At 54.0% G+C, this 16,202-nt stretch overlaps 1 protein-coding gene across 2 annotated transcripts in view; it reads left to right on the forward strand.

Annotated features, from left to right (window-relative positions):
• Nucleotides 1-891: 891 nt before the first annotated feature.
• The window catches only part of mettl26 (methyltransferase like 26), a 58,592-nt gene continuing 43,281 nt past the window's right edge, over nt 892-16,202 (forward strand). The window contains exons 1-2 of one of the 2 annotated variants that reach the window (XM_080206065.1): nt 892-1,235; nt 15,369-15,531. In XM_080206065.1, coding sequence (XP_080062191.1) covers nt 1,042-1,235; nt 15,369-15,531 — 357 coding nt within the window. In that variant the 5' untranslated portion in view covers nt 892-1,041. The remainder of the gene's footprint in view (nt 1,236-15,368; nt 15,532-16,202) is intronic. The other variant, XM_080206064.1, reaches the window with a different exon arrangement.

Here is a 16,202-nt window from a genome sequence, read left to right on the forward strand (position 1 = left end):
CCCGTTACTCCAGCCTAATCGGTTCACACCGTTGTCCCTCTCCTACTCACCCTCCAAAGCCTCGGTGCTTTCCATTTTCAGCCTCTCCCTGTGACCACGAGACTTTCTCTCTGAGTGAAGCTGAGATTTCCTCCAGGATTTATTAGTCATTAAGCTAAGGAATCTGCACCAAAACACACAAAACGCTGGAAAATCTCAGCAGGTCTGTCAGCGTCTATGGAGACAGGATCACAGCTAACATTTCAGGTCTGGCTGGCTCTGTTCTCTCTCCTCAGACGCTTTCAGACTTGCTGACATTTTATAGCATTTTCCACATTGTTTATTATCGATTATCTTTGCTCCAGGATTTATTTGTGGCTACCGTCCAGTCATCTCATCTCCTCTTGTTCCGGTTTCACGAACGAGCGAAAGCACCTTCTCTACCGACTGCAGCCAGCTTGCCTGCTCGGAATGTGAATACGCCTGAGGAACAACTGCAGATTTCGACCTTTGATCACGAGTCACGTATATTTTGCAGTATTCCATTCTTCAGTGCAAAAGGGCGGCACAGTGATTAGCATCGCTGTCACACACAACGCCAGGGACCTAGATTCGATTCCCAGCTCGGGTCACTGTCTGCGTGGAGTCTGCACATTCTCCTCGTGTCTGCGTGGGTTTCCTCCCACAATCTGCAAAACGTGCTCGTGAGATGCATCGGCCATGCTAAATTCTCCCTCTGTGTACCCGAACAGGCGCCGGATTGTGGCGACTGGGGGATTTTTCACAGTAACTTCAATGCAGCGTTAATGCAAGCTCACCTGTGACAAATAAGGAAATCGCGGATACTTGCTGTCAGGAGTGCGCAGGCGCGGTTGCGCAGCGGCCGCTGGGAGTCGTAGTCCGCCGCTCTCCCGGGCTGGGTGCGCGGCCACGGCGGCGGGGCCGGGGGCTGGACTACAACTCCCAGAGGGCCGCGCGGCGCCGCCAGCCCGCGAGCAGCGCAAAGTTTGGAGGTGCCGAGGCGGACAGTCGGGGCTGCGGCGCTCGCTCGCTGGCCGCACCATGATGGTGGCTCCGGCTGCCGAGCGGAACAAGGAGCCCATCCTGAGCGTCATCCGGCAGCAGCTGCGCCCCGGAGCACCCGCCCTGGCCCTGGAGTTAGCCTCGGGATCCGGGCAGCACTTGGTGCACTTCGCCCAGGCTCTGCCCAGCGTGATGTGGCAGCCCTCCGAGCTGGAGCCCCGGGCACTGGAGAGGTGAGGGGCCGGGGCGGGGGGAGGGAGGTCTGCAGCGGGGTGGGTTGGGTTGGTGTGGGGGGGTTCTGTAAGGGGGGGTGTGGTCGGGTCTGTAAAGGGGGTATGGTGGGGGGGTCGGTGGGGGGGGGTGGGGGTCGGTAAGGGGCGGGGGGTGTAGTGGGGGGGATGGGGGGGGTGCAGTGGGGGATGGGGGGGGATGGGGGGGGTGCAGTGGGGGATGGGGGGGGGATGGGGGGTGTGCAGTGGGGGATGGGGGGGGTCTGTCAGGGGTGGGGGGGGATGGGGGGGGTCTGTCAGGGGTGGGGGGGGATGGGGGGGGTCTGTCAGGGATGGGGGGGGTCTGTCAGGGGTGGGGGGGGATGGGGGGGGGTCTGTCAGGGGTGGGGGGGGATGGGGGGGGTCTGTCAGGGGTGGGGGGGGATGGGGGGGGTCTGTCAGGGGTGGGGGGGGATGGGGGGGGTCTGTCAGGGGTGGGGGGGGATGGGGGGGGTCTGTCAGGGGTGGGGGGGATGGGGGGGGTCTGTCAGGGGTGTTGGGGGGATGGGGGGGGTCTGTCAGGGGTGATGGGGGGGTCTGTCAGGGGTGGTGGGGTGATGGGGGGGTCCTGTCAGGGGTGATGGGGGGGGTCCTGTCAGGGGTGATGGGGGGGTCTGTCAGGGGTGGTGGGGTGATGGGGGGGTCCTGTCAGGGGTGGTGGGGGGATTGGGGGGGTCTGTCAGGGGTGGTGGGGGGATTGGGGGGGTCTGTCAGGGGTGGTGGGGGGATGGGGGGGTCCTGTCAGGGGTGGTGGGGGGATTGGGGGGGTCTGTCAGGGGTGGTGGGGGGATGGGGGGGTCCTGTCAGGGGTGGTGGGGGGATTGGGGGGGTCTGTCAGGGGTGGTGGGGGGATGGGGGGGTCTGTCAGGGGTGGTGGGGGGATGGGGGGGTCTGCAGTTGGTGGGGGGTCTGCAGTGGGGGGAGGGTGTGGTGGGTGCTCTGTGAGGGGGGTGTGTGGCGGGGGGGTGCTCTGTGAGGGGGGAGTGTGGCGGGGGGGTGCTCTGTGAGGGGGGAGTGTGGCGGGGGGGTGCTCTGTGACGGGGGAGTGTGGCGGGGGGGTGCTCTGTGAGGGGGGAGTGTGGCGGGGGGGTGCTCTGTGAGGGGGGAGTGTGGCGGGGGGGTGCTCTGTGAGGGGGGAGTGTGGCGGGGGGGTGCTCTGTGAGGGGGGAGTGTGGCGGGGGGGTGCTCTGTGAGGGGGGAGTGTGGCGGGGGGGTGCTCTGTGAGGGGGGAGTGTGGCGGGGGGGTGCTCTGTGACGGGGGAGTGTGGCGGGGGGGTGCTCTGTGACGGGGGTGTGTGGCGGGGGGGTGCTCTGTGACGGGGGTGTGTGGCGGGGGGGTGCTCTGTGACGGGGGAGTGTGGCGGGGGGGTGCTCTGTGACGGGGGAGTGTGGCGGGGGGGTGCTTGTGACGGGGGAGTGTGGCGGGGGGGTGCTCTGTGACGGGGGAGTGTGGCGGGGGGGTGCTCTGTGACGGGGGTGTGTGGCGGGGGGGTGCTCTGTGAGGGGGGTGTGTGGCGGGGGGGTGCTCTGTGAGGGGGGTGTGTGGCGGGGGGGTGCTCTGTGAGGGGGGAGTGTGGCGGGGGGGTGCTCTGTGAGGGGGGAGTGTGGCCGGGGGGTGCTCTGTGAGGGGGGAGTGTGGCGGGGGGGTGCTCTGTGAGGGGGGAGTGTGGCGGGGGGGTGCTCTGTGAAGGGGGTGTGTGGCGGGGGGGTGCTCTGTGAGGGGGGAGTGTGGCGGGGGGGGTACTCTGTGAGGGGGGAGTGTGGCGGGGGGGGTACTCTGTGAGGGGGGAGTGTGGCGGGGGGGTGCTCTGTGAGGGGGGAGTGTGGCGGGGGGGTGCTCTGTGAGGGGGGAGTGTGGCGGGGGGGTGCTCTGTGAGGGGGGAGTGTGGCGGGGGGGTGCTCTGTGAGGGGGGAGTGTGGCGGGGGGGTGCTCTGTGAGGGGGGAGTGTGGCGGGGGTGTGCTCTGTGAGGGGGGAGTGTGGCGGGGGGGTGCTCTGTGAGGGGGGAGTGTGGCGGGGGGGTGCTCTGTGAGGGGGGAGTGTGGCGGGGGGGTGCTCTGTGACGGGGGAGTGTGGGGGCTTCGTGGCAGCGTGAGGGGGGAGTGTGGGGGGCTTGGTGGCGGCATGGGGGAGCTGGGGGGGTTGGTGGGGGAGCTGGGGGGGTGGTTGGTTGGGGAGAGAGGGAGCGGGGAGCTTGGTGGTGGGGGGGGGTTGGTGGCGGTGTCGGGGAGCTGGGGAGGGAGGGAATGAGGAAGGAAGAGCAACAGGAGGCTGGTAAGCATCAGGAGTTTCTGGACTGTTCAGCAGCAATCACTGTGACAGTCACGCTCTGCATTTAGCTGTAGTCAGCCTGTCTGTGAATTGTGTCTGCCCACTGGGTCACTCTGTCGTTTGAGGGTCTGTTTTTTGACAGTTTGTCTGTCGGAGAATCACTTTGTCCACGAGCGATCATTAAAACTATTTGTTGCCCATTTGCGTATTCAGCAATTTAATCAGCAAGCTCCCCGTTTATTCCATGTCTTAACATTTCAGAAATCCAGTTGTCTGTTCCATTACATCTTACTTAATATTAAATTGAAACAGAATCAGGACAAGCTCCAGGGAAAAAAAATGGATTTATCTGCAGAGCTACTAAAGGAGCCGGGGGTCTAGATCATCACATCTCGGATGTAGTGTAACGTTCAGCCCCACAAGCGTGTTAGTTTATTCTGTTTCAAACAACCAGTGTTGAAAGAGGAACGATCGTGATTAAGACCTGGGGTGACTTGAATCCAAGCAAAATAATCTGAGACAGACTCAATTAAACAGATTGTAAAAATTATCAGCCAGCGGCTCAGGATTCAGAAATAAATCTGTGCGAGCGCCCTGCGGATCAGTACGAAGGCACATTGTGGCGCGTACTCCTCTCTGAGGAGCAACGATGGAGTGCTACAGTTTATCTGAATCCCTAGATTATAGAGAAGGGAAAAAAAATGACTTGCTTTCCTGCCGGAGCTATAGACGGGCAGGGTTTGAACGACGATGGACGAAAAGGGATTGGTTTAGGTTAGAGGGTCATTGTTTTTTAACTGGTCGGCGCAACATCGTGGGCCGAAGGGCGTGTTCTGCGCTGTAATGTTCTATGTTCTAAGACCGCGATGCCTTTTGTGGTCGAATAGCCAACATAGGTTCAGCGCCCCAAGACCTCACCGAGAGGACGGACACTCGGCTCAGAGGGCTGTCAGTATCCTGTGGAGTAACGCCACAGTATGAAGGAGATTTAATAATCCCGACTAAAATTCACTTAGGAGGATAGATCGGAGAGGTCGGGACTGTCCTCCTCGGAGAGGAGAAGGCTAAGAGGAGATTTGACGGGGGCGTTTAAAATAATTAGGGGGCTGTTCGGAGTAGACGGAGAGAAACCGTCCATGCTCGTAAAGGGATCGAGAACGAGAGGGCACAGATTTAAAGCGATTTAGGAAAGAGGCAAACGTTGCGACACAGCGAGCGGTCGGAGCCTGGAATGTTCTACCAGGAAGAGCGGCGGAAACAGGTACCGGCAAGGCATTCGCCATAGAATCCTGACGGTGCAAAAGGTGGCCATTCAGCCCATCGAGTCTGCACCGACCATAATCCCACCCAGACCCTATGCCCGTAACCCCACGTATTTACTCTGCTGATCCCCTGACACTCAGGGACAATTTTGCACGGCCAATGCACCTAACCCACACAGTTTGGATTTGGGCGGAAACAGGAACACCCAGAGGACTCCTACGCAGAGACGGGGAGAACTCCACACAGACAGCGACCCAAGCTGGGAATTGAACCGGATCCCTGGCGCTGTGAGGCAGCAGTGCTGACCCCTGTGCCACCCATTCATGTGGGCGTTAGATGGTTATTTGAATATAAACAATGTGCACGGATATCGGCGGGGGGAAGGCAGGGAAATGGCACTGATTGTGCTAATGTGGAGAGCCAGTGCAGACGTCATAAGAACATAAGAAACAGGAGCAGGAGTCGGCCATCTAGCCCTTCGAGCCTGCCCCGCCATTCAATAAGATCACGGCTGATCTGAAGTGGATCGGTTTCACTTTCCCACCTTCTCCCCGTAACCCTCAATCCCCTCGCCTGTCAAAAACCTAGCTACCCGTGTCTTAAATATATTTAGCGAGGTAGCCTCCACCACTTCAACGGGCAGAAAATTCCAGAGATTCACCACCCTTTGAGTGAAGAAGTTCCTCCTCGACTGTGATCTAAACTGCCCCTCCCCTTATCTTGAGGCTGTGCCCTCTCGTCCTGCTGTCCTTTCTGAGCGGGAAGAATCTCTCTACCTCTACCCTATCCATCCCTTTCATTATCTTATACGTCTCTCTAAGATCTCCCCCCATCCTTCTAAACTCCAACGAGTACAAACCCAGTCTATTCAGCCTCTCTTCATAGTCCAACCTCCTCATCTCCGGTATCAGCCTAGTGAACCTCCTGCACCCTCCCTCCAAGGCCAAAATATCCTATGCAAGTGCGGCGACCAAAACCGCACACAGTACTCCAGCTGCGGCCTCACCAGTACCCTGTACAGTTGTAGCAAGACCTCCCTGCTTTTATGTTCAATCCCCCTCGCTATAAAGGCCAGCATCCCATTTGCTTTCCTGATCACCTGCTGCACCTGCAGGCTGGGTTTTTGCGACTCGTGCACAAGGACCCCCAGGTCCCTCTGCACCGTAGCATGCTGCAGCTTTTCCCCCTCGAAATAGTAATCCCTCCTAGTATTATTCCTGCCAAAGTGGATAACCTCACACTTGATGGGCCAAATGGCCCCCTTTTGCACCATAACAATTCTGCCATTCTGAGTGGGATTGCAGTGGAGAATGTTGGGAACGCAAGCCGTGAGTTCCAGCCGGTTGCAGTTGCCGTGTCTCGGATCATCTTCATCTCGAGTCTGCTGTTTGTGTTGAGTGCCGCGTGAGATGGCAGCGGGAGGGCAGAGCAGGAATTATCAGGGGCATTTCAACTTTTTCTCCCCCATTTGCAAGTTTGCGTATTCAGCGATTTAATAAGCAAGGTGTACAGTCCCACAGATCGGGGCCGATAGTCCTCAGACTCTGAGGCAGCCACAGAGATTGACCCGTTGACCCTCAGTTTGACTTTCGGTTCCTATCTTCGGGGGTAATTCCGCTCCTCTCGGTGAATCGTCTAGTGTTGCCGTAGCCCTTTTGCAATGGCTGGCTCTCCGACGATACGGGAATCCAGCAGGGAGCCCCTTCCTTTTCCAGACATCACAGGTCCAAGGCCCAGGAGAACGAGACGGGGGCTTCGAAAGACGTGCGGGTTAGGTCGATCGGCCACGCTGAGAAATTGCCCCTGAGCGTCCAGGGACGCGTAGGTTAGAGGGATCAGTGCATGTAGTACGCAGGGATACGGGGGTAGGGCCTGGGTGGGATTGTGTTAGGTGCAGACTCGATGGGCCGAAGGGCCTCTTTCCGCCCTGTAGGGTTCTACGATCCATGGCTCGGCCATATACAGGCAGGAGACCTGTCGCCCGCCTGAAAACCCTCACAAAGAGAATCGCCTGTATTAATGTCCCCCCGCTTCCTCCTGCCACGCTGTCCCCATTCTCAACTAATTAGTAAATCCATGCAAATGCTAAATATCAAAGAACAAAGAAAATTACAGCGCAGGATATCGCTCTGTTCCCATCTCGTTTGCCTTCTTGCCCCTTAAAAGTCACGACCGTACGTGTTTCCACTACCTCCCCCAGCAACGAGTTCCAGGCACCCACCGTTCTCTGCCTCGTACATCTCTGTTGAACCTTGCCTCTCGCACCTTAAAACCTATGCCCCCTAGTAAGTGATTCTTCCACCCTGTGAAAAAGCTTCTGATTTTCCACTCTGTCCACGCCTCTCACAATCTCGTAGACTTCTATCAGGTCTCCCCTCGATCGCCGTCGCTCCAGTGAGCCAGCAAGAGCGAAAGAACGTGTCGGTAAGAACGAAACGGGTGGAATGTTTTACCCCCGAGTCGCCGTTTGTTTATTTGCCTGTCGCGTCGCAGCGCTGACCCTGCCGTACAGACATTATTTGCTCAGGTGACACCTGAATTTCTCAATCTCAGGCGGCGATCGATTAGGTTGAAACGACACCGATTAGTCAGTGAATTTCCGAGCTCTCTCATTAGTAGTCATTGCACGTACAGTTCCAGCAAAGGCCATTTACAGCTTTCATCATTTTTCACTGCAAGAGATAAAGACGAATAATGTTTTTCGTACCGACGCGTGTGGGTACGGACGAGTGATAAAGTGCGGACGTTTTAATATTTTACCCGACAGTTACGATTTCTGTACGATGCTGCTCCGATAACATTGTTGAGCTTGTTTTGTTTAAATACTCATTATTTTGCTTTGAGTCTTTTTTTTATTTTTAAAACAATAAGTTCTTCAATGACACAGCACATTTGATTCCAAGTGCCTGCGGTCAGATCGCTTCCCTATCTGTTTTAGCTGAATCGCAGAATCCCTACAGTGCAGAAGGAGGCCATTCGGCCCATTGAGTCTGCTCCGGCCACAATCCCACCCAGGCCCTATTCCCGTAACCCCACTCATTTACCCTGGCAATTCCCGTAATACTAAGGAACAATTTAGCACGGCCAGCGCACCGAATTGGCACATCTTTGGACTGTGCGAGGAAACCAGAGCACCCGAAGGAAACCCACGCAGACACAGGGAGAGCGTGCAGACTCCACACGGACAGCCTCAAGATAGGCGGGGGGGGGCAGTTTAGAACAGAGTCGAGGAGGAACTTCTTCACTCAAAGGGTGGCGAATCTCTGGAATTCTCTGCCCGTTGAAGTGGTGGAGGCTGCCTCGCTAAATATATTTAAGACGCGGGTAGATGGGTTTTTGATAGGCAAGGGGATTAAGGGTTATGGGGAGAGGGCGGGAAAGTGGAACCGATCCACTTCAGATCAGCCACGATCTTATTGAACGGCGGGGCAGGCTGGAAGGGCTCGACGGCCTACTCCTGCTCCTATTTCTTACGTTGCGATGTGACCCGAGGCCAGAATTGAACCTAGATCCCTGGTGCTGTGGGGCAGCAGTGCTAACCTCTTTGCCTCCCTGCGTGTGCTATTCCACGTAAAAGGAAAACAGCTCGGGTTTTGAAGAAGGACATCAGCAATCTTTGATAAAGAAAGTAGTTTGTTATTACAATTAAATCAAACGCAGACGAGTCGAGCACTTTGTTGAACTTCTCTATTAAATTTACACGTTCTTTCACTCTTGCTGGCTCAAAATCTGAGAACTCCCTTCACGACAGCACTGTGGGTGTACCTACCTCACATCAGCTGAAGTGGATTAACAAGGTCTTCTCAAGGGCAACTCGGGATGTGTTATAAACGCTGGGCGAGCCCATATCCCAGCGAATGAATTAAAAAAAAACTGAGCCTGAATTTCCAACCTCTTATTCTAATTCTGTGCCCCGTTCCCACCCTGACCTCAGCATCTGAATGCCTTGTTCCAATGACGTGCCACAGAAACGCGAGGAACAGCACATTATCTTTTGACCTTAATATCACGATCGGCGATTTCAAATCCTAACCGGTACCCAAAGATACGCAGGTTACGAGGATTGGTCATGCCGAATTGCCCCTCGGTGTCCCACGACGCGTAGGTTAGGTGGATCACCCGTGGTAAATGTATGGAGTTGTGGGACAGGAGGGGGGAACGGGCCTGTGTAAGATCCTTTTTCCAGGGAGTCGATGCAGTCTCGATGGACTGAACGGTCTCCGTCTGCACAGTAGGGATTCTATGTTTTTTGTGGAATAGCCCCTTTTCTTCCACCAGCAGTTGTTGTTGATGAGTCTGCGATTCCCATTTACGCATCCTCCAGACCCATCTTCTGTTCGTTTGCTTGTTCCTCCAGTGAATCACCTGGAGGAAACCCACGCAGACACGGGGAGGACGTGCAGACTCCGTCCAAACGCTGACCCAACCCGGGAATCAAGCCCGGGTCCCTGGGGCTGTGAAGCGACAGTGCGAACCGCTGTGCCGCCCCGAGCGATCGATGCGAGTATTAACGCATTATACCCCTGCAGGGCTGTCGCAAAAGACAGAAAATTTATCCTTACGGAAGTGGACTAATTATTCCTACCCTAGCCTTCAAATCCTGGTCACCTGCGTATCGTGATCTAATAACGAGGAGAGCAGTTAATTTTATTAACCGAATTATTCAGAGAATGGACGTGGAGACATTTTAACGGAACAGACAGAAGATTAGGTGGTGTGCCAAAACCCAAGGGTGTGACTGCCAATTGTAGTGAACCTAATGGAGAACATCACTGCTGCATAATTTATATTATTTTAATAACAAACTTAAGGAATCCTTTCAGCTAAATATTACTCTATCTATGACACCCTTGTCCGCTCCTCCGTCGGCTTCCCCTTTTATCCCCTTCCCCATCTCCTCACAATCGCGAAAGGCGCGACGCCTGTCCCTTTACCTCCTCCCCCCTCGCTGTTCAGGACCCCCAAACACCCCTTTCAGTTCGAGCAGCTTTTCGTTGCACCTTCTTCCGTTTGGTTCGTCGTATTCGCTGCTCCCAAGGTGGCGCCCTCTGCACCGGGGCGATTAAACGCGGACCGGGCGACCGCTTTGCGGCACACTTCCGTTCGGTCCGCGCGCACGAACCCAGCCTTCCTGTCGCCGCCGTTTTAATTCAGCACCTCGCTCTCGTGCCTGCACGTCCGTCCCCGACCTGCCGCGGCGAAGCCCGGCGCAAGCTGGAGCAGCGGCACCTCGTCTTCCGATCGGGCACGTCGCAACCCTCGAGACTCGACGTCGAGTTCGGCGACTTTAGATTGTGACCTTTCTTCTCCGTCTTAAATGCTTTTTTTAACATGGTAGAAACCCTGCAGTGTAGAAAGAGGCCATTTGGCCCACGAAGTCTGCGCCGACCACAGTCCCACCCAGGCCGTACCCCCCCGCATCCCTACATATTTACCCGCTAACCCCTCTAACCTACGCATCTCAGGACACTCAGGGCCGATTTTAGCACAGCTAATTGACCTAACCCGCACATCTTTGGATTCTGGGAGGAAACCCACACAGACACGGGGAGGATGTGCAAACTCCACACAGACGGCGACCCGAGCCGGTAATCGAACAGGTCCTTGGAGCCGTGAAGCAGCAGCGCTTGCTACAGTGCCGCCCCAAATCCTATCCATTTATTGTCTCAATGCAATGCAATCCAATCCACCCCTGCCCCAATCCCAGGACAATTTTTTTTGTTCTTAAGGTTGCTATGTCTCATTGTAATCTTTCCCAGCTACAGTTTTATATGCAACACCTTTTCCCCCACTGATGAAGAGTCAAGCGGACTCAAAACATTGACTGTTTTCTCTCCCCAGATGCTGCCAGACCCGCTGTGTTTTTCCAGCGTTCTCTGTTTTTGTTTCAGATTCCAGTATCCGCCATATTGACTAATTTTCTTTATTAAGCTAAATATTACATTTTAGAATCACAGAATCCCTACTGCGCAGAAAGAGGCCATTCGGCCCATTGAGTCTTCGCTGACCACAATCCCACCCAGGCCTTATTCCCATATTTACCCCGCTAATCTTCTGACACTAGGGAGAATTTAGCACGGCCAATCCACCTAACTCGCCCATCTCTGGACCGTGGGAAGAAACCGGAGCACCCAGGGGAAACCTACGCAGACACGGGCAGAACGTGCAGGCTCCACACAGATAGTAACCCGAGGCCGGAATTGAACCCAGGTCTCTGGCACCGTGACCGGCAGAGCTAACCGCCGTGCCACTTTTGTTTTGTCGTGAGAATCGTGCCAACGTCCACATGCTCACGACTGCCTGCATTGATAGACCAAAGGAGAAAAACCATCCTTATTACATTATAACAACAAATCTCCCGCAGTGTTGTCCCTAACGAGACAAAAATACGCTGCTTGCCACATAAAGTACAATGTTTTGTAATACTGAAACAGGCCATTCAGCCCAGTCAGACCATCCAGCGGCTGAGCGCATAACACTCTCGTCTCTGAGTCAGAGGTTGCAGGTTCAAGTCCCACACGAGTCTTGGGCACAAAATGCTGGAAGGTGGAGCGCACGGGGTCTGCTGCACCGTCAGAGATGTCAACAGAGGAGATAGTAAATCGAGGCCCTGGGTGAAATTCTCCATCCCGTCTGCCACGGGAATCGTAACTGGAGGGATACGGGCCGCGCAAAGGGCTGTTGACTTTGGGTGGGATTTCTCAGCGCTGGGGTGAGTGAGGCCGGAAATTCCAACCCCCACCCCCACCTCTGTCCCCCGTCTAAGATAGTTGCAAAAATCTTGAATTGTTATTTCTAAGAGCGTCGTTGATCTTCCGAGGTACAGCACGCGGACCAGAGAAAACTCTCACGGCCTGTAAATAACGGACAGGATTTTACGGCCTCGCTCGCCCCAAAACATTAAAACGCCGTCGACGGTCTTTCCACAGTCCCCCCCCCCCCCCGCCCACATCGGGCGGGACGCCAAAATTCCGGACCGATTCTATCCTGTCTGACCGTTGGTTTGTGGCACGCTTGTTGTTTCTCTGCTTTGCTCTCTGTATCCTTTTTAAAAATATTTTAAATGTAAGAACATAAGAAATAGGAGCAGGAGTAGGCCATCTAGCCCTTCGAGCCTGCCCCGCCATTCAGTAAGATCACGGCTGATCTGTCGTGGCTCAGTTCCACCTTCCCGCCTTCTCCCCGTAACCCTTAATCGCGTCGCCTACCAAAAACCTATCTACCCGCGGAGCCTCCACCACTTCAACGGGCAGAGAATTCCAGAGATTCACCACCCTTTGAATGAAGAAGTTCCTCCTCAACTCTGATCTGAACTGCCCACCCCGCCCCCACCAATCTTGAGGCTGTGCCCTCTCGTCCTACTGTCCTTTCTGAGCGGGAAGAACCTCTCCACCTCTATCCTATCCATCCCTTTCATCATCTTGTACGTCTCAATGAGATCTCCCCTCATCCTTCTAAACTCTAACCAGTACAAGCCTAGTTTATTCAGCCTCTCCTCATAGCTCAGCCCCCTCAACTCCGGTATCAGCCTAGTAAACCTCCTCTGCACTCCCTCCAAGGCCAAATGCGGGTGGATGAGAAACTAACCAGAAATTGGAATCCGTTTTGCGTGATCTCGGTTGCTCGGAGCCACGTCGGCCGACGGTGACATTTCCCGCCTGCTTTTCTTTGAGCGAATTAGTACGTCGAACTTAAAGCGGCTGGAGCGGTCGCCATCTGCTAAATTTGACAGACGTCAGCGTGCCTGTCCTAACGCTTTTGAAGCGCACTTTCCCATGCAGTACGAGAACGCAAGACTCGTAATCGCTAAATTTGTGGATTAAATCCGAGGTGGGGACGATCACCCGAACGCGTGAATCGAATTGTTGCGGCACGGTACAAGCGCAGATCACCCGGGACGCTGGAATCTGTAACGGAAAGAGAAATCGCTTGACGTAAGGAGATGCATCCCAGCTGCCTCTGGTCTACTATACATCCAAACGTCGGATTGGTCATTGTGTGATTCCCTTGGGAAATGTCCTTCCAAAATACATCACCTCACTTGTGTTAAATTCAGTTTGCTGCTGTTCAGTCTAGCCTGTTTTATCATCCTGTATTCAAAGGCTTTCCTCCTTGCTATTTACACTCCACTAACTTTGTCATCTTTGAACTTTCTCACTTTACCTCCCACATCTGGATCACTAATGTACATAACTACTTCATTGGAAGAGTGAAGAACAAAGCACAGGTACAGTCCCTTTGGCTCTCCAAGCCTGTGCCAGTCATGAGGCCTGAGCTAAAGTTTAAAAAAACCTTCTGCCCTTGGTCTGTATCCCTCAATTCCCTCCCTATTCATGTACCCATCCAAATGCCTCTCGAATGTTGCTAATGTGCCTGTTTCCACGACATCCTCTGGCAGCACGTTCCAGAGAAACTTCTCCTGCACAATATCAAATGTTCCCCCCTTCACATTGAACCTGTTCCCCCTTGTAATTGACACTTCCACCCTGAGGCAAAAGCCTCTGACTATCACCCAGTCGGTGCTCCTTAAGCTTATAGACCTCTATCACTGTCTCCCCTCAGACTCTGTCTTTCCAGTGAAAACAATTCTAGTTTATTCAACCCCACAGAGCCAACACCAGATAACATCCTGGTGAACCACCTTTGCACTTTTGATGTGTCTTAAGTTTCCTTTTATACTTTTGGTTTGGGCTGTTCCCCTTCCTTTTGGGGAGCTGCCCCTTTTTACTTTGTCCTAATTTAGTTTGAGTTTGTCTATTTGGTTTGACCATAAAAGAGAACCACCTTTGCACTCCTGGTAATCTGGCAACCAGAACCGCAAGCAATACACCAAATGCGTGGCCTATCCAAGGTTTGATTATAGCTGCAACATGATTTCCCAACTCTTGTACTGGATGCTGCAGCCAGTTATCTACTCTTATTTGTTCTGGCCTAAATGTGACTCCAGACTCTTAATTGGCCTGTGAAATACCCTGGTAAGTCGTGCAGTTGTATCCCTTTGAAAAACATCGAATTTTTAATGGGTTGGACAGGGTAAATGCCGAGGTTGCTCTCCTTCAGGGAGAGTCTAGACCAGAAAGCAGTTTCAGAATAAAGCCAAGCCAATTTACAACTTGTCTTTGGAACTAAATGCCACAGAGCTGTGGGGGAAAATGTCCTTGTGTATATTTAAGGCTGAGATAGATTTTTGATCAGTGAGGGAATCAAGTTTGAGAAATAGCAAGGAAATTTGAGGAACGTTGATCAGCTACAATCCTATTGTATTGAATCAAGTAGATAAGGTTGTTAAGAAGGCATACGGTGTCTTGTCGTTTATTGGTAGGGGGATTGAATTTAGGAGTCGCAGCGTCACGTTGCAACTGTACAGAACTCTGGCGCGGCCGCACTTGGAGTACTGCGTGCAGTTCTGGTCCCCACATTACAGGAAGGACGCGGAGGCTTTGGAGAGGGTGCAGAGGAGGTTTACCAGGATGTTGCCTGGTATGGAGGGGAGGTCCTACGAGGAGAGACTGAGGGATTTGGGGTTGTTTTCGCTGGAAAGAAGGAGGCGAAGCGGGGATCTTATTGAAACGTATAAGATGATTAGAGGTTTAGATAGGGTGGATAGTGATAGCCTTTTTCCTCGGATGGAGAAAGCTAGCACGAGGGGGCATGGCTTTAAATTAAGGGGGGGTAGTTACAGGACGGATGTCAGGGGTAGGTTCTTTACCCAGAGGGTGGTGAGGGATTGGAATGTCCTGCCTGCTGCAGTTGTAAATGCGCCTAGTTTGGGGGCGTTTAAGAGATCCGTGGATAGGTTTATGGACGAAAAGGGATCGGTTTAGATTAGTGGGTCAGTGTTTTTTTTAATAAAAAAACTGGTCGGCGCAACATTGTGGGCCGAAGGGCCTGTTCTGCACTGTAATGTTCTATGTTCTATATCAGCAGGTCATTTACATTAGAGAGAAGAAGGTTACGAGGTGACCTAATTGAGGCAGACAAGATGATCAGAGGATTAGATAGAGCGGACAGCGAGAGCCTTTTTCCTCTGACGGTGATGGCTAACACGAGGGGACGTAGCTTTAAATTAAGGGGCGGCGATTATAGGACGGACGTCAGAGGTAGGTTCTTTACTCGGAGGGTAGTCGGGGCGTGGAACGTCCTGCCTGCAGCAGTCGCGGACTCGCCAACTTTAAGGGCGTTCAAACGGTCAGTGGATAGGCGTACGGATAACATCGGAATAGTTTAGGTTACAGGGTCACGAGATCCGTTCCACCGGTCGGCGCGGCATCGAGGGCCGAAGGGCCTGTACTGCGCCGTAACGTTCGAAGTTCCGTTCGGTCTGGCGGCATCTGTAAGGCGAGGGAAAGAGCTGACGTTTCGAGTCCAAAGCTGTCACTTTGACAAAGGGTCGTCTGGACTCGAAACGCCAGCTCTTTTCTCTCCTCGCAGACGCTGCCGGCCCTGCTGAGGTTTTCTCTTCGGCTGCGGCACGGTGCTTTTCCCCGTAGCGTATTCATTTTCTTGCACGGTTACCCGATGGCAAAGACTTATCTCAACGCGTTTCTTTTCTTCCCCCCCCCAGCATTTCGGCCTACATTGCGGCGACCAGAGTGCAGAACGTAAAGCAGCCGCTTAACATTGACTGTTCGCAGAGCTGGGAGACCTGGGGAGGATTGAAGCCAAACTCCTTCGATCTCATCGTAAACATTAACATGATTCACATCACCGAGATGAAGTGCACCGAGGTGAGAGTTCCGTTCGTCCGCGTGAATTCGTTCCGTTCGACCGCTAGCCGTCACTTCCAAAGAACTGATCCGAACTGCGTTTTTGAAAGACGGCCTAACGCGGTCGTTTATTTTGGACCAAAAGACGTAGAATCCCTGCAGTGCAGAAGAAAGCCATTTGGCCCATCGAGTCTGTACCGACCACATTCCCACCTAGCCCCTATCTTCTTAACCTTACCTATTGACCCCACTCGTCCCCCCAGACACCAGTTGGCAATTTAGCGTAGCCGATACCCCTAACCCGCACATCTTTGGATCGTGGGAGGAAGCGGGAGCAGACTGAGGCCATTCTGCCCATCGAGCCTGCTCCACCATTCAGTCACGGCTAATACGATTCTGATCCCTATTCTCCTTCCTTCTGCCCGTAACCATTTATCCCCTTATCGATCAAGAACCTATCTGTCTCTGCCTAAAAGGCACTCAATGACCCGCTCTGCACAGCCCTCTGTGGCAACGAATTCCAAAGATTTCCCCAGACGTACTCCCTTCCCCACCCTCTGGCTGAAGAAATTCCTCCTCATCTCAGTTTTAAAGGAACGACCCTTCAGTCTGAGGTTGTGCCTCGAGTTCCAATCTCTCCCACGAGTGGAAACTGCTCTCCACGTCCACTCTACGTAGACCACGCAATACTC

This window comes from Carcharhinus amblyrhynchos, chromosome 18 (genome assembly GCF_965287045.1).
Source record: "Carcharhinus amblyrhynchos chromosome 18, sCarAmb.v2.hapA, whole genome shotgun sequence".
NCBI lineage: Eukaryota > Metazoa > Chordata > Chondrichthyes > Carcharhiniformes > Carcharhinidae > Carcharhinus > Carcharhinus amblyrhynchos.